The following is a 16,966-nucleotide window of genomic DNA, read 5'->3' on the forward strand; positions in this document are numbered from 1 at the left end:
CCCCCGATGTGCTTCAAGGTTGAGGAGAAGGCAATTCTGAACTTGGGGTCTGTGGCACAACCCACGCCTGGCAAGCATGCTTCTGACCCATGATCCTCAAGGCCACGGACCAGGCACGCTTGGCAGCCAGAGGGAGGTGCGGACGGGGGCTGGCATTGCGGCCACTTTCAGTGTCAGCCTCCCACTTCTGATCCAGCCCCCGGCTAATGCATCTGGGAGGGCCGTGGAAGTTACCCGAGTACTTGGGCCCCTGCACCCATGTGAGAGACCCCGATGGAGTTCCTGACTCCTGGCTCCAGCCGGGCCCAGCCCCAGCTGTTGTGGTCATTTGGGGAGTGAACCAGCGGATGGAAGACCTCGCTCGCTCTCGCTCTCCCTCCTTCCCTCCCTCCTCCTCCCTTCCTTTCACATAAATAAATCTTAACAAAAAAGGATGCAGACAGGGCTTGGGGTACCCTGAAGGTCACCGGACTTGGAGGGGCAGGAGCCACGGTGGTGTGTTAGGGGCGGGGAAGGGACAGGAGCCAGCCAGGAACAGTGTGGCCCTACCTTCTCCCCAAGCAGACATCAGCTCTCTGGAATTTGTCTAAATTTAGCAGGTGCCTGGGAAAGAGGCAGATAAGCAAAGCCAGGGAGGGGGAGGCCCCCATATATAGTGGGGAGGCCAGGACCCCACTCAGTCCGTCTCTGGGTGGCCCGTGCCTGCGTGGTGCCTGGTGTGACTTCTCTCACGATGCCGGAGCCGGGGAAGAAACCAGGTAGCTCCCAGCCTGGGGCTGGGTCTGAGTGGGGGGCTGGGGGCAGGGGGTGACTGCAATCGGGGGGCAGGACTGGGAGGGAGTTCTTGAGGGGTTAATGAGGATGAGGTCTCGGAGCTCCAGGGCACGGTAGGGGTCCCCCCAGGTCCCATTCTAAGTCTCCATTTCTATGCTCCAGTCCTCTGAAGACAGAGAAGGTGAACCCAGGATCAGGGCCCCAGAGCGAGGCGAGAACCCAGGCAGGGGGTTGCCAGCCCGCATCCCGGTCCCAGAGCACAGGGGGACCAAGCTCAGCCCAGACGTGAGCCAGGCTCAATGCATGCCCTTGGACCAGCCCCACCCGCCTTGTGCCTGTCTCCCCATCCACGCGGGAGGGCTGGGCTCGGCTCTGCCAGCTGATAGCCAATCCACCTCCTTAGCCTGCACCTGCGTGGCCCCCACGCCAGGCCTGGCCCACGCTGCGAGTGATGCAGTCCCTCTTCTCAGGGAGAAAACATACAAGTGGCTCCTGAGGCCGGGCCAAGGGCAGAGAGACCACAGAGCAGTGGCTAGGGCCTGAGCCCGGCCCTAACCAAGGCTGTCCTGGGCAGGCCCCCAGCCCCCCACCCCCAGCCACCTCCCAGGCCCGCTTTATCTCAGTTGTCCCTTGGAGGACAAATTTAGCCACATTCCACGTAAGCAGAGCACCTGCCCCTTGTCAAGGGCCCCAGACGGTGGGGGGATGGGGGTGGGGGCTGGGCTGAGCAGCCGTGTGCCCAGGCAGGGAGAGCAGAGTATTTAGGGAGCACACCTAGCAAAGTCTGGTGTGGAGGTTAGGACCACAGCCTTGGCTCCCCTGCCTACTGGCTGCGAGATCCTGGACAAACCACTCAACCTGTCTGAGCCTCAGTGTCCTCATCTGGGAAATGGACGTAATAAGGGCACCCACCTACCTCCTGGAGCTGCTGGAGAAGTCAGAGGTGCTGTGTGGAAGGACTTAATAAGAGAGGAGCAGGGGCAGGTGCACAAGCCGCAGGGGCCCCTGCAGCCTCCATCTGGCTCTCTAGCCTCAGCCTTCAGCAAGAAGCCGCGCTCGGCGGAAGTGGCCGCAGGCAGCGCCGCCGTGTTCGAAGCTGAGACCGAGCGGGCCGGGCTGAAGGTGCGCTGGCAGCGGGGAGGCAGTGACCTCAGTGCCAGTGACAAGTATGGCCTGGTGGCCGAGGGCACACGTCACACGCTGACGGTGCGGGACGCATGCCCTGCTGACCAAGGCTCCTATGCGGTCATCGCTGGCTCCTCCAAAGTCAAGTTTGACCTCAAGGTCATAGAGGCAGGTAAGACTCAGGTCAGCCCGATTTTTGGGGTTTGCAGTTCTTGGGGCAGAGGCGATCCTGCCGCTGCCTACCCGGCCCCCCCAAGGTACAGGAGGCGCTGTCACATGGCCTTGCCCAGAGACCCCTCCCTGGTTCTACAGCAAGACCTTCCTGCTTGAGCCGACCGATGGGCAGCTGGGGGGAGTTCAGAGATGGACAAGGCCTCCCAGGGCAGCCCCACACACAGATGGCCATGAGATGGGCCAGCTGTTCTCCCAAGGGAGCCCTCAGAGTGTGGGTGAGGAGGGAGCCCAGGGCAGCCTGGGGGAAGTGAGCAGGGCTGAACCGCAGAGCTGTTGAGAGCAGAGCAGGGATGCAGAGCCAGGAGGAGAGGCTGAGAGGGAGCAGTGCAGGCCGGGCCCCTGCTCAGCATGAGCCACAGCTCAGGGGCCCCGGGCCAGAGTGTGCGGACAGGGCCAGAGCGCTCTGGACATCCTCATTGAACCAGAGGCGTGCTCAAGAGTCATACTTGGGAGAGAGAGGGCGGAGGGGAGGGTCTCGGATTGGAAGCTCTGCCATGACTTCCCGCCTGGCCCCTCCAGAGAAGGCAGAGCCCGTGCCAGCCCCTGCACCTGCTGAGACCCCTGGAGCCCCCGGAGTAGCCCTGGCCCCAGCGCCCGAGCTGGAAGGCAGTGCCCCAAGTCTCGAAGGTGAGAGGGCTGGGCAGGTCAGGGCTGGCGGGTACAGGGGTGACCCTGGGTGGGTCTCAAAGGCCTTTGCTCATAGGGTCAAACTCAGCAGCTGCCGCCGGCCCTGCCCCTGGGTGCCCTGGGGCCCCTGATGACGCTATTGGGCTCTTTGTGATGCGGCCGCAGGACGGCGAAGTGACCGTGGGTGAGTGTGGGTTGCTGTGCAGAGGGTGGGGTGGGGAGGCAGGCGGCAGGGCACCCTCGAGCCCAGCTTGCTGCCCCTCTCCTGCAGGTGGCAGCATCACCTTCTCGGCCCGCGTGGCCGGGGCCAGCCTCCTGAAGCCACCCGTGGTCAAGTGGTTCAAGGGCAAGTGGGTGGACCTGAGCAGCAAGGTGGGCCAACACCTGCAGCTGCACGACAGCTACGACCGGACCAGCAAGGTGGGGCCTGCAAGGCATGGGGGTCTGGGGCACACAGGGGCCTCCAGTGTTGTAGGCAGAGCCGATCCGCTCAGGTGTGCAGGCTGTGCACTGCACAAAGTGCTTCTTAAATAGATGCCATCACACACTAGGGTGCGATTACAATCATGCACCAGCAGATGGCAGTCACGGGCCTTGAGACAGGACGAAGGCGGGTGGGGCATTGGCCACTCCCAGACTCTGCTAGGGGCCGTGTCCGCTGATACCTCATCCCCACAGGTCTACCTATTTGAGCTGCACATCACTGACGCCCAGGTGGCCTTCGCCGGTGGCTACCGCTGCGAGGTGTCCACCAAGGACAAATTTGACAGCTGCAACTTCAACCTCACCGTACACGGTGAGGGGGCCGTGGTAACTCTCCTGGGCCCAGGCTCCCTGCGGGTCCCAGTGCCCTGAGCCTGTCTCCACTTCCCAACACTAGGGGCGGGGGGACATGGGTGCTCACCAGGAGCCCCACTGCTGCTCCCACAGAGAAATCCACAGAGGCCCCCAGGACTGGGCTGGGGACTTTGGTCAGAGGCCAAATGTAGCACAGAGACTGGTGAGAGGGAGCTGGAGACGAGAGGGAGCCCACCCCCCACGCCCATAATGGAGTGGGGACCATAAGCTGCTCCTGTTTCCGGCAGCCCTGGAAGGCAGGTCCGGGGCAGATGGGGGTCACGGATGGGTGGGCCTGCAGACACTCCCAGAGCCCACTGCGGCTCTCCCCGGGCTGCTCTGAAGCCCCCTCCCTTCTCTCTTCGAACCCAGAGGCCATTGGCCAGGGAGACCTGGACCTCCGTTCTGCTTTCCGTCGCACGTGAGTTGGGGGCAGAGCAGTACTCGAGTCTCGGGCCAGTTGGGGTCAGGGCCAGGGGCACACAGGAGGCAGAGCCCAGGCAATGTGGTGGGGAAGCGGGGGCGGGCAGGGCTGGTCTATGGAGGTGGGGGGAGCCAGCCCCGCTGGGCCGGTGAGGATTCTGAATTCAACCCCACAGGAGCCTGGCTGCAGGTGGTCGGCGAACCAGGTAGCCTTCCCCAGCCCCTCCCTGTCCTGTTCACAGACCCTGGGGGTTCTGAGATGGGCCAGGAGCTGGGGCTGCCGGGTGTCCCTCCCTCCCCTCCCCCTCCACCCCACCTGTCCTGTCCCCAACCTGCTGCCAGTCCCCTCCCCCGCAGCCTCACTGCTGTTCCCTCTGCACAGTGACGGCCATGAGGATGCAGGCATCCTGGACTTTAGCTCGCTGCTGAAGAAGAGGTGAGATCCCCGCAACAACACGCGGCCAGGTCCTCCTGGGAGGGACCAGGAGGGAGCGCAAGAGTTGGGAACCGGGGACAGCAGTGGCCTTGCCTGCTTAGGCGCTGCCTGGCGCACAGCAGGTGCCCTCCGGTCGTAGGAGCCCTAGTAGCAGTAATAGCTCCTTGCTGAGCCAGGCATGTCGTCCTCATGATAGTATTATGAGGCCAGAATGATTGTCACTTCCATGGGCCCCACACTGCCATGGGCCATGCACAGCCCCCACGCCCAGCGGGGTCCGCAGCAGCTGCCTCTCTCCATGCTGGACCCAGAGGACATGGGGGAGGCCCCAGGGCTGCAGGTGCTGCCCACCGAGCCCAGCCGGGCTGACCCGTATTCTCTGTCTGTCCTCTCCTTCCCACTCCTCTCCCTCCCGCCGCCCTCTGCTGCGGTTGCGCTGCTGCCACCCAGAGAGTAAGACCTGGGCTTGGGGGCTTGGGGGCAGCAGGGCGGGGACGGTGCAGAGCTGACGCTTGTGGGGTCTAAGGCGCATCCCTGCCAGAGGCTCAGACTGGGGGGGGGGCACACCCACACAGGAGTCGCCTGGGATGTGAGGGGCAGGTGCGGAGGAGGGCGGGGAAGTGGGAGGAGGTGGAGGCCCAGGCTGGGAGGCCATGCCCCAGGGGAGGGAGCGCTGACCTCTGCTGTGCCCTCTGCTCTTTCTGCCCCACCTGGAGCAGCAGCTTCCGGACCCCGCGGTGAGTGCCCAGCACTGCCCAGTGCCCTGGCCACCCCCTACTTCGGCCAGAAACCCCGCCCCAGCCCCGGCCCCTCCCGAGCCCCCCTGGCCTCTAGACCTGGTCCAGAATCCACTGGAAGTCAAGGGACAGGGGATAGGGGCAGTGACAGCTGCCTGGTCCTGGGCCCCTGGGGAAGCCCCGCCCCAGGGAATGGGGGGACTGCAGCCTGGCCCCCAGCCACAGCGCGCCCCCTGAGCCCTGCACACCGACCGCGGGCCGCAGGGACTCGAAGCTGGAGGCGCCCGCGGAGGAGGACGTGTGGGAGATCCTGCGGCAGGCGCCGCCCTCCGAGTACGAGCGCATCGCCTTCCAGCACGGCGTCACCGACCTGCGAGGCATGCTGCGCCGGCTCAAGGGCATGAGGCAGGACGAGAGGAAGAGCACAGGTTAGCCCCTCCGCCCTACCCGGAGGAGGAGGAGGAGGAGGGCCCAGGCTAGACCTTCCCCATCCAGCAGCTGGGAGCCGGGGACAGCAGTGGCCTTGCCTGCTTAGGCGCTGCCTGGCGCACAGCAGGTGCCCTCCGGTCGTAGGAGCCCTAGTAGCAGTAATAGCTCCTTGCTGAGCCAGGCGTGTCGTCCTCATGATAGTATTATGAGGCCAGAATGATTGTCACTTCCATTCTACGGATGGGGAAACTGAGGCAGGGAGAGCTTTGTGAAGGAACGGGCCCCGCGTGGCACACCCAGGCGCTGGCTCCCTGCCCCCTTGAAGCTGGCTCCTGGCGCGGCCAGAGTGCTTGAAGGTGTGGGGTTCCCTCTCTACCCTGCACCTTGGTCCCCGCTCCCTGGCGGCTGCAGGGCTGGTGGCCTTGGGCAGTCACGGTGCCTGTTTGAGCCTGTCCCCTGTGGCATGGGGACTGTCATAAGGGCCTCAAGGCACGAGGGGAGTGAGACTGCAGGAGTGAAGAGCCTGGCGGGGGGCGGGGGGGTGGCCCGAGAGCAAAAATAGGGTTATTGTCGAAACAGAGCAAAGAGGGAGGGAAGGGACACTTATCTCACTCCCAGGAAGCACCTAACCTAACCGTGCAGGAGAAGGGAGCCCCAAGGAAGACAGGAAAGCAGAGAGACAGACAGACAGACGGACAGACAGACAGACAGACAAGGAGGTACCAGAGAAAAAGACACAGAATCACAGAGGAGACCCAGACAGGGTGAGGCGGAGGCAGCAAGGCCCACAGGGCTGCGTGGAGGACCCAGGCCTGGCCACAGCACCATGGCCAGGCCGCAGGGGAGCAGGTGTGGGCAGGGAGGAGCCCAGGGCTGAGGCGTGGTGCTTAGCCTTTCAGAAGAAGCTGGAGCCAGCCTACCAGGTGAGCAAGGGCCACAAGATCCGGCTGACCGTGGAGCTGGCCGACCCTGATGCCGAGGTCAAATGGCTGAAGAACGGGCAGGAGATTCAGATGAGTGGCAGGTGTGTGAGGGTGGCCCCGGGTCCCGGGGGTGGGGGCCATGGGGAGGGCGGCAGGTGTGTGAGGGTGGCCCCGGGTCCCGGGGGTGGGGGCCATGGGGAGGGCGGCAGGTGTGTGAGGGTGGCCCCGGGTCCCGGGGCTGGGGGCCGTGGGGAGGGCGGCAGGTGTGTGAGGGTGGCCCCGGGTCCCGGGGCTGGGGGCCGTGGGGAGGGCCGGCCTCTGTCTCTGTCCCCTTTTCTCTCTAGCCGCGTTTCCCGTCTTCCTGACTCTGCCTTTTTCTCTCCCTCTCCCTGCTGCCGTCCGGAATGCTCCAATGGCCTCTTCCATCCCACAGCAAGTAGGTCCCCTCCTGGATAGCCTGGGGCGGGGGTTGCAGTGGGGTACCTGAGCCTGGGGGGTGCACCCATGGCTCTGCTGCTTCTTCCTGTCACCCCCCACCCCGCCCAGGTACATCTTCGAGTCGGTGGGCGCCAAGCGCACCCTGACCATCAGCCAGTGCTCCCTGGCGGACGATGCCGCCTACCAGTGTGTGGTGGGCGGTGAGAAGTGCAGCACTGAACTGTTTGTCAAAGGTGAGCCTGGGGCCCCGGGACGGGGTCCCGGGGAGGGGAGGAGGTGGCCGCAGAGGGCCCAGCCCTCACGCTCGCTCCCACTGCCGGGACAGAGCCCCCTGTGCTGATCACGCGGCCCCTGGAGGACCAGCAGGTGATGGTGGGCCAGCGGGTGGAGTTTGAGTGCGAAGTGTCAGAGGAGGGGGCCCAGGTCAAGTGGTGAGTGGCAGGGGCACGTGCATGGGGCCGGGCGGGGGGCCAGGCCCAGCTGTGCAGTGGAGGCCACAGCCCCTGCCACCTCCCCACCCTCATGAACTCGCCAGGCTGAAGGACGGGGTAGAGCTGACCCGGGAGGAGACCTTCAAATACCGGTTCAAGAAAGACGGGCGCAAGCACCACCTGATCATCAACGAGGCCACGCTGGAGGACGCGGGACACTACGCGCTGCGCACCAGCGGGGGTCAGGCGCTGGCGGAGCTCATCGTGCAGGGTGAGCCCAGGGTCCGGGCCTGTGAGGCCGTGGGCAGGTCGCTTTCACACCCTGGGCCTCACCTTTCTCTTCTGTAAAATGGGGGTGCTGGAGTAGCCACCTCCAGGGGGTGTCTGGAGGGTTGCATGGGCCTGGTCTGTGTCATCCCTGGAACATTTGGATTTCCCAGTGTGCACTGCACCATCACGGGTACACATGTGTGTTACACGCATACTCATGCATGTTTTCCCAAGCTGACCACACATACCCAGACGTGCCCACATCGGTGCCCACGTGCCCGCACGTCCTCACAGGGGTCCACGCCCCCACCCCCACCCCTCACCTCCACTCCGCCCCCAGAGAAGAAGCTGGAGGTGTATCAGAGCATCGCGGACCTGGCCGTGGGCGCCAAGGACCAGGCCGTGTTCAAGTGCGAGGTCTCGGACGAGAACGTGCGAGGCGTCTGGCTCAAGAACGGGAAGGAGCTGGTGCCGGACAGCCGCATCAAGGTGTCCCACATCGGGCGGTGAGTGTGCCGATGGAGCCACAGACCCCGTCGTCGGGAACGAGACCGAGGCTCCGAGACCGACACACGGAGGTGGGGACTGAGAGGGAGAAGGAGACAAAGAGCGATCAAGTGGTGGAGACGAGGGTGGAGAGAGAGGAACACACGGAGGAGAGGCCACGGATGGAGAAGGGAGAGAGACAGACAGAAGCATCAGGGAAGCAGACAGGGTCCGCAGCCCCACCCCTCCCCAGCTCGGGACCCTGGCGGGGCGGGAGGCCATGGAGGAGGAGGCCGGCTCTGGCCAGCGCCCTCGCCCGCTCCCCGCCCTTTTGCTCACCCCCGGAGCATCTGAGCCCAGCCGTGCCGGGCCCAGGTTCACGGGGATTAGTGAGACCCAAGCCTGCCCGGTCTTCAAGGACCCAGCCAAGGAGACATTTTGGTGTAGAAATCACGTCTACACTGCCTACCTCGGGACACATGCCGGGGAGCTGGACGATTCAGAAATAGGGAAAGCACACAAAACCAGCACACACACCCAAGAGCTCGGACGACGCCAAGGCGCCCTGGAGCCCCTGGGTGGGGCGTCCAGCGAGGCTGGAGAGTGGGGACGCATGGTCCAGTGTGGTCCCCTGAGGCGCTGATGCATTGCAGGGTTCACAAACTGACCATCGACGACGTCACGCCCGCGGACGAAGCCGACTACAGCTTTGTGCCCGAGGGCTTTGCCTGTAACCTGTCCGCCAAGCTCCACTTCATGGGTGAGCTGGTGCCAGCTGGGGGAGGGGTGGGGGCGGCAGGGCCTGGAGCACCCCCACCCCGGCCTTTGCTGCTGCTGAACCACCTGCTACTCTTTCTCTTGCAGAGGTCAAGATTGATTTCGTGCCCAGGCAGGGTGAGTTGGGGTCCCTGTGTCCTGCTTGGGCTCCTGCCCACCTCCTTGCACCCCACCCCACCCCCATCCCAGCCCTGGCACTCACGACCCTGGACCACTTAGAATCTCTCTGAGTCTCAGTTTCCCCATCTCTAAAATGGGGGTGTGGATGAAGCCGACGCGTAGAGATGCCAGATGGAGCCCCTGACGTGAGCTTTTACCATCGGACCCTTGGGAGGTACCGTCCCAAACCGGGCCCACTCAATACTGTGCTCCACTTCCGGAGGGTTCCGTGGTGAACAGTTTGGGAAGTTCGTGTTGACGCAGGGAGCACTGAGCCTCACGGGTTAGGGGTTCTGAGAAGGCCACGGTCAAGAAGCTTAACTTGGTTTAACCCAGGGCTTCCGGTGACGGAATGTTCTAGAGCTCAAGTGGGTTGGTGAAAGACCAACAACCAGTGGCCGCTGCCCCAGAGACCTGTGCTCCTCCCAGCTCCCCCTTCTTCCATGGGCCTGGCCCCTCCCCTCTCTGACCCCTGCCATTCCCCTCCTCCAGAACCTCCCAAGATCCACCTGGACTGCCCGGGCCGCACACCAGACACCATCGTGGTTGTCGCTGGGAACAAGCTACGCCTGGATGTCCCTATCTCTGGGGACCCTGCTCCTACTGTCATCTGGCAGAAGACAATCACACAGGTACCCTGGCTCCTTCCTCAATTTCTCTGACCGTGAAATGGGCACAAGGGACCAGATGAGTGTTTGGATCTGCTCCACACCCCACCCCGCGGCACATGCTCGTGTCCCACACCTGGCTGCCTGTTGGGGGCCGGTCACGGTGGGCAGCTGCTGAGAAGGTGGGAGGAGACAGAGGGGCCCCTCCAGGCTGAGTCAGCCCCTCTCCCCCTCCTTTCCGCGTGCTCTGTTCCCAGGGGAAGAAGGCCCCCGCCGGGCCGGCCCCCGATGCCCCAGAGGATGCAGGTGACAGTGACGAGTGGGTGTTTGACAAGAAGGTGAGCCAGGCGTGTTTGTCCCTCATCGCTCTCTCTCCACGGCTCGTGCACCTGCCCAGGCAGGGCCCACTGTGGAAAGGCCCCTCACACCCCTGGTGATGGGGCCACTCCTTGGATCCCTGCCCCCTCGAGCTAGCCTTGACTTTGGGCTGCTTCCCAGCGAGGAGTGGGGTCCCTGGCTCTCCTCTAAGCAGAGCCCGCTCACCCGGGTCCACTTCTCCAGTCTGGTTCTTCTGCAGGCCTGCCCACCTGGGGGCTGGCGGGATCCTCACAACAGCCGTGGGGGAGGGGATGCGAGGCACGGACAGGCTTGGTGACCTGGCTGGGACCCACGGCGAAGGCAGAGCCTGAGCCCTTGCCCTGGGGCCCACGGTTCACGAAAGGCTTTTGGGCTTGGTGCTTGCATGGTGCAGGTCCCCTCCAGCTGTGTCCTTCCCCTTCCCCCACCCCACCTCGCCACCGTGGCCCCTGCGCTGGGCTCCCCTCCCCTCTGGGCTCAGACCCAACTCCCCGTCCCCCGCAGCTTCTGTGTGAGACCGAAGGCCGGGTGCGAGTGGAGACCTCCAAGGACCGCAGCGTCTTCACGGTCGAGGGGGCCGAGAAGGAAGATGAGGGCGTCTACGTCGTGACCGTGAAGAACCCTGTGGGCGAGGACCAGGTCAACCTCACAGTCAAGGTCATCGGTGAGGCTGCTTGGGTCCAGGCCAGAGAAAGCACAGGGGCAGCGCCAGGGCCACTCAACAGAGGGCCCGAGGCACACCCTCCGAGGGGCAGCGGCCACGGCCGTGCGTGGGGAGGTGTCTCTGGCTGCTCGGAGCCCTGTTCCCGCGGGGAGACGGAGGCAGGCGCACCTCGCAGATTCCCCAGGAGTCCGCTGCACCCGAGCCGGCTCCGAGGGCCGGGCAGAGCGCTGAGCTCAGAGCTGTCTCTTGTGCCTGTGGGAGTCTGGGGTAGGCATGCTAGGCATAGCTGACCGTGCAACGAGCCACAGAGCTGTGAAAGGGCCGAGAGGGAGTGGGTGGAGAATGGGCGGGTCCCAGGCCAGTGACACGCCCAGTAGTACACTCTAGGAAGGGTGCCTCGCCTCTTGGCCAGGGCATTGCTGGAGGGACCAGCAGGTTGTCCCAGACCCTGAGCTGGGCAAGGCCGACGGGGTCCTGTCTTTGCCCTCCAGATGTGCCAGACGCCCCTGCCGCCCCCAACATCAGCAATGTGGGCGAAGACTCCTGCACTGTACAGTGGGAGCCGCCGGCCTACGACGGCGGGCAGCCAGTCCTGGGTGAGCGCCAGGACGCTGGGGACCACGGCGGGGCAGTGGGGCTAGGGGTGAGGGCAGCCACTGGGGCTGCTGGGGAGGGATCAGAACTCCGGCCTCCACCCTCCGCCTGCCAGGCTACATCCTGGAGCGCAAGAAGAAGAAAAGCTACCGGTGGATGCGGCTGAACTTCGACCTGCTGCCGGGGCTGAGCCACGAGGCGCGGCGCATGATCGAGGGCGTGGCCTACGAGATGCGGGTCTATGCGGTGAACGCCGTGGGCATGTCCAGGCCCAGCCCTGCCTCTCAGCCCTTCATGCCCATCGGTGAGCCGGCCTGGGCGTCCCCTTCTGGCCGCGGGGCCCCAGCGATGTCTGTAGCTGCTCTGTGCGCGGGAGTCACTGCTAAGGCTCAGTAGGGGATGAGCCGCCCCGTTTTACAGATGAGGAAACTGAGTCTTGGAAAAGTTAAGTGACCAGCTGAGACCCAGCTGGACCCCGTGTTCAGTTTTCCAGCCTCACTCTCCAATTCTGTGAAATGGGGCTAATGCAGTTTAGATAAGGCAGGCAAGGCGCCCGGCATATAGTGCATGCTCACTAAACATTAGCTGTTCCCTGGTTTCCACCCCCTTCAACTTGGGGTTTGTTGGAGGCGTCTGTGGGAAGAACCCACGGGAGGTGTGGTTTGCAGAGCCAGCTCCACGGCCCCCAGGGCGTCCTCTGTCTCCCTCAAGGCTCTGTTTCTTCATCAGACAATGGTGTCTCAGGGGAGAAGGCCGAGGCCGTGGGGGTGCCCTCAGGACACCTGGCCTCCAGGGTGTGGGAGGCGAGGCTGGCTGCGGCGGGGGGCAGGCTCCCATGGGCCAGCGTGGGAGACAGCAGGCCTGGGGAGGTCCCAGTGGGAGAAGGGTCCAGGTCTCTCAGGGACCGCCTCTGCTTTGCTCTGCTCCCGGTCCCCTCACCCAGTTACGTAGCGTTTCCTTATTCTTGGCGGCAGCTGTGCTCCGGCCTCCGTTCCCATTCAGATCCTGTAACTGTGGCGTGGGGATGCCCTCTGAGCCGGGCAGGCAGGGGAGGGTCTGGGCCGGCTGGTGCAGGCTCACTCACAGGGACCCCTCTCTCCCACCTCCCTCCGCCCAGGCCCCCCCAGCGAACCTACGCACCTGGCTGTGGAGGACGTCTCTGACACCACGGTCTCCCTGCGGTGGCGGCCACCGGAGCGCGTGGGAGCGGGCGGCCTGGACGGCTACAGCGTGGAGTACTGCTGGGAGGGCTGTGAGTGCCGGCCCTGGGCCCCCGCCAGCCGGCAGAGGGTGGGCAGCAGAGCTGGGCTGTCCGTACTGACCCCGCCCCGTCCCCATGCCCAGGCTCCGAGTGGGTGGCCGCCCTGCAGGGGCTGACGGAGCGTACGACCATGCTGGTGAAGGACCTGCCCACGGGGGCCCGGCTGCTCTTCCGTGTGCGCGCATACAACGTGGCAGGGCCTGGAGCCCCCGTCACCACCAAGGAGCCTGTGACGGTGCAGGAGATACTGCGTGAGTGCCCCGTGTGCCGTTATGAGGCCCGTGATATAGTCTGGGCGGGGTGGGGTTGGGGGGCTGGGGTCTCAGCCACCTCCTAGGCTCAGGGCAACAGCACCGGGGGGGCTCGCTTGTTTTTTTCATGTCAGCCTCCCTGTTGAAGAACAGGGAGTCTAGGCCGTTATTTCCGGGCTCTGACAGTCCCTCAGCCACAACAGTCTATGCCCTGGGGACTGAGCGCTGAGGCCAGTGGGGGTCAGCCTGGGCCGTCTGGGACCCCCTTCTGTTCTGCTCCATCATGTAAATAGTGGTCCTAAAAACTGGAAGAAAGGGGAGGAAACAGCACGGGGTGTAGGCTCTAGAAGCCTAGATCTGTCTGGTCCATGGCTTTCTGGCTGTGTGGCCTCAAATGAATTGCTCAGCCTCTCTGATCCCTGCCTCTTGCAAGGCTCAGCTGGAAGCAGGCGCTCGGTAAGGCACTTGAGGCTGGGGAGTCTGGGTTGCTGTGGGTTACAGGGAGGCCAGAGGAGGGGCAGGGCCCAGCATGTGACTCTTTTCTTAGCTGCAACTCTCTGGGCCCTGTCTCAAGAGGCTGAGGGGCCATAGCAGGTCAAGCCACTGCCTGCAGTGCCGGCATCCTGTATGGGCACCGGTTCAAGTCTTTTTTTTTTTTTTTTAAGATTTGTTTATTTATTTGAGTTACCAGGGTGGGGGTGTCTTCCATACACTGGTTCACTCCCCAAGTGGCTGCAACGGCTGAAGCTGCGCCGATCCAAAGCCAGGAGCCTCTTCCGGGTCTCCCACATGGGTACAGGGGCCCAAGGACTTGGGCCATCTTCTACTGCCTTCCCAGGCCATAGCAGAGAGCTGGATTGGAAGTGGAGCAGCAGGGAGCCTAACTGGCACCCATATGGGATGCCGGCGCTTCAGGCGACAGCTTAACCCGCTATGCCACAGTGCTGGCCCCTGCTCCACTTTTTTTTTTTTTTTAATATTTTATTTATTTGAAAGAGTTACAGAGAGTTAGAGCCAGAGAGAGAGGTCTTCCATTCCACTGGCTCACTCCCCAAATGACTGCAACAGCTAGAGCTGTGCTGATCCAAAGCCAGGAGCCAGGAGCTTCTTCCAGGTCTCCCACATGGATGCAGGAGCCCAAGGAGTTGGACCTTCTTCTATTGCTTTCCCAGGCCATAGCAGAGAGCTGGATAGAAAGTAGAGCAGCTGGGACATGAACTGGCACCCATATGGAATGCCAGGGCTGCAGGCTGGGGCATTAACCCTCTGCGCCACAGCACCAGCCCCCACCCCCCTTCTGATCCAGCTCCCAGCTAATGCGCCTGGGAAAGCAGTAGAAGATGGTCCAAGTGCTTAATCCCTGGAGGACCCTTGAGTCCCTTAGACCCAGATGAAGCTCTTGGCTTCTGGCTTTGGTCTGGCCTATCCCTGGCCATTGTGGCCACTTGGAGAGAATCAGCAGATGAAAGACCTCTCTCTCCCTCTGCCTCCCTTTCAAAAGAATAAACCAATCTTTAAAGTGATGGATCTGTGCAGTTCCTCAGGACTGGGACCGGAGTGGGCGCCAGCTCAGCCGTCCCCTCTAAACCCACAGAGCGACCACGGCTTCAGCTGCCCAGGCACCTGCGCCAGACCATCCAGAAGAAGGTTGGGGAGCCCGTGAACCTCCTCATTCCCTTCCAGGTAGGGCTGACCCCCTGCTCTGTCCCCAGGAGGGAGACCACCGTTGTGGCTCATGCGGGCACGGCCAGCAGGGGGCTGTTTCTCAGAACCCACCCCACCCCACCACTGGCACACACGTGAGGTTGGGGCAGTGACTGGTCCTCTGTGGGAGCCAGGCCCAGGGTTGAGCTGTCCCTGCCCACAGGGCAAGCCTCGACCTCAGGTGACCTGGACCAAGGAAGGGCAGCCCCTGGCCAGCGAGGTGAACATCCGCAACAGCCCCACGGACACCATCCTGTTCATCCGTGCCGCCCGCCGTGACCACTCGGGCACCTACCAGGTGGCGGTGCGCATCGAGAACATGGAGGACAAGGCTACGCTGGTCCTGCAGATTGTGGGTGTGTGCCCGTGGGCCTCCCTACACGCTCACTGAGCTGAGCTGCCTGGGGAAGGGGGCGGGCCAGGTCCTGGCTAGAAGCAGGGGAGGTGACCGGATCTCCTCTGGCAGACAAGCCAAGTCCCCCCCAGGATATCCGGGTCGTGGAAGCTTGGGGTTTCAACGTGGCTCTGGAGTGGAAGCCACCCAAAGACGACGGCAACACAGAGATCTGGGGTTACACGGTGCAGAAAGCTGACAAGAAGACTCAGGTGAGCCTGGGGTCCTGCCCCACCCCTTCTCCCTCTGCTGATCTGGTGACCTCCACAGTATGGACGGAGGCTCCGGGAGTAGCCAAGGGAGCGCTGCCCCCAGAGGTGCCCCTTGCCTCGTGTGCCCCAGGAGTGGTTCACCGTCTTGGAGCATTACCGCCGCACCCACTGCGTGGTGTCAGAGCTCATCATTGGCAATGGCTACTACTTCCGGGTCTTCAGCCATAATGCAGTGGGTCCCAGTGACACAGCCGCCACCACCAAGGAGCCCGTCTTCATCCCCAGACCAGGTGCCTCATCCTCACTCCCACACAGGGGAGCCGGTGCAGGGACCGTGGCCTAGCTTGGTTTTCTTGACACCAAGTCTGTCACCAACAGGTATCACATATGAGCCACCCAGCTACAAGGCCCTGGACTTCTCGGAGGCCCCAAGCTTCACCCACCCCTTGACGAACCGCACAATTATCGCTGGCTACACCACCATCCTCTGCTGCTCCGTCAGGGGCAGCCCCAAGGTAGGGCACCTGGGGCCCTGGTCCTGGCCGACCCTAGGGGCAGGACTCACGGGCCCCGTCTCCCCCACCTCTGGGTGTCTGGAGGGCCCTCTGCTTGCCCAGGGCCTTGGCACTCACTGTTAGCTGTGTTCGCCCAGCCTGGGGCAGTTTGGGACTCAACATGTGTGCCCCCAGAAATGTCTCCCCCGGGGTTCACACCAGCCCCCTCAGCCTGTGATGATCTCCCTCCATTGACCTCACTTGTAGCCCAAGATTTCCTGGTTCAAGAATGGCCTGGACCTGGGGCAAGATGCCCGCTTCCGCATGTTCAGCAAGCAGGGGGTGCTGACCCTGGAGATCAGGAAGCCCTGCCCCTTCGACGGAGGCATCTACGTGTGCAGGGCCACCAACTTACAGGGCGAGGCCCAGTGTGAGTGCCGCCTCGAGGTGCGAGGTGAGGAGCCTGCTGCCTGTGTCACGGCTGGGTGGGTCCTGGCTTCTGGAGAGCTGGGAGACACATATGGCATGGCCTTCTCTCCTGCAGTGCCTCAGTGACCAGGCTGGCTCCCAGGGATGGCCAGGTATGGACACCAGGGTGCAAGCCTTGGGCTACTAGTCTAGGGGTGTATGTGTGTATGTGTGTGTGTGTGTGTGTGTGTATATAGGCCTCAGGTCACTCACGATGGAGTCCATTACAGGCACAGCTGGACGCCAGCCCTACCTGCCGGAAGGCTGGAGAAGCTGGAGAAGCCATCCTCCTGCCCCTGGATGTGTGTGTGTGCCCGAGTGTGCATGCACACATGTACACAGGTGTATCCTGGGCTGTGAGGTGGGGGGGCAGCACAGCAGCCAGGAGTGGGCTCTACAAAAACAGAACTGGGGCGCTTCCATGGGAAGCTCTCGGAACCTCGGGGCAAAAAGTGGGTGGGCTTAGACGATGCTGGTTGGGGACAGGCCCTCTGGCCGTCACATCTCAATAAAAGATGAGTGCACTCACAGAACTCACCTTTCCTGCGCCGTGGGCAGGGGGACATTCACTTGACTGTCACAGATGCTATTTCCCGGGTGATTAAACGCGGCCAGAGTGGAGCTCTGAGCTGAGAATTCAGCACCAGAACCTCATCCCCGCTTCAGATGAGGAAGCAGAGGAGCTGGCGTGGAGGGATGCTGGGCAGCAGCAAGCCACGTCCCCCTGCTCTCCTGCTCGGGTCCCAGGACTCCCAGGATCCCGTGCTAGTGACCCACGGTCTCGGCAGGTGGGGGTGGGCTGTGTCCACAGGTGCCAGGGTACAGCTGCATCAGGCTGCTGGGGTCCCAGCGA

At 63.5% G+C, this 16,966-nt stretch overlaps 1 protein-coding gene across 1 annotated transcript; it reads left to right on the forward strand.

Annotated features, from left to right (window-relative positions):
• Positions 1-623: 623 nt before the first annotated feature.
• MYBPC3 (myosin binding protein C3) lies at positions 624-16,640 on the forward strand. The gene is made up of 34 exons (XM_051853121.3): positions 624-758; positions 1,805-2,071; positions 2,653-2,760; positions 2,837-2,944; positions 3,032-3,180; positions 3,439-3,556; positions 3,970-4,018; positions 4,197-4,226; positions 4,403-4,456; positions 5,173-5,193; positions 5,458-5,621; positions 6,514-6,646; positions 6,979-6,981; positions 7,092-7,216; positions 7,309-7,414; positions 7,519-7,685; positions 8,025-8,190; positions 8,824-8,930; positions 9,035-9,064; positions 9,599-9,738; positions 9,972-10,052; positions 10,576-10,735; positions 11,227-11,331; positions 11,445-11,633; positions 12,447-12,581; positions 12,674-12,841; positions 14,436-14,524; positions 14,709-14,901; positions 15,012-15,151; positions 15,282-15,441; positions 15,530-15,666; positions 15,913-16,099; positions 16,190-16,226; positions 16,344-16,640. Exons 1-33 carry the CDS (start codon positions 734-736, stop codon positions 16,198-16,200), a joined length of 3,825 nt encoding a protein of 1,274 aa, XP_051709081.2. The 5' UTR covers positions 624-733; the 3' UTR covers positions 16,201-16,226; positions 16,344-16,640.
• Positions 16,641-16,966: the final 326 nt, after the last annotated feature.

The sequence above is a fragment of the Oryctolagus cuniculus genome, chromosome 1, assembly GCF_051225735.1.
Source record: "Oryctolagus cuniculus isolate XC-2025 breed Fujian yellow rabbit chromosome 1, ASM5122573v1, whole genome shotgun sequence".
Taxonomy (NCBI): domain Eukaryota; kingdom Metazoa; phylum Chordata; class Mammalia; order Lagomorpha; family Leporidae; genus Oryctolagus; species Oryctolagus cuniculus.

Bases quoted from the DNA above. Each gene is read 5' to 3' on its own strand.
- MYBPC3 (XM_051853121.3), top strand. From the start codon at position 734: ATGCCGGAGCCGGGGAAGAAACCAG. The intron at 3,557-3,969 runs GTGAGGGGGCCG...CTTCGAACCCAG, and splicing joins CTTCAACCTCACCGTACACG to AGGCCATTGGCCAGGGAGAC. The intron at 9,739-9,971 runs GTACCCTGGCTC...CTCTGTTCCCAG, and splicing joins GGCAGAAGACAATCACACAG to GGGAAGAAGGCCCCCGCCGG.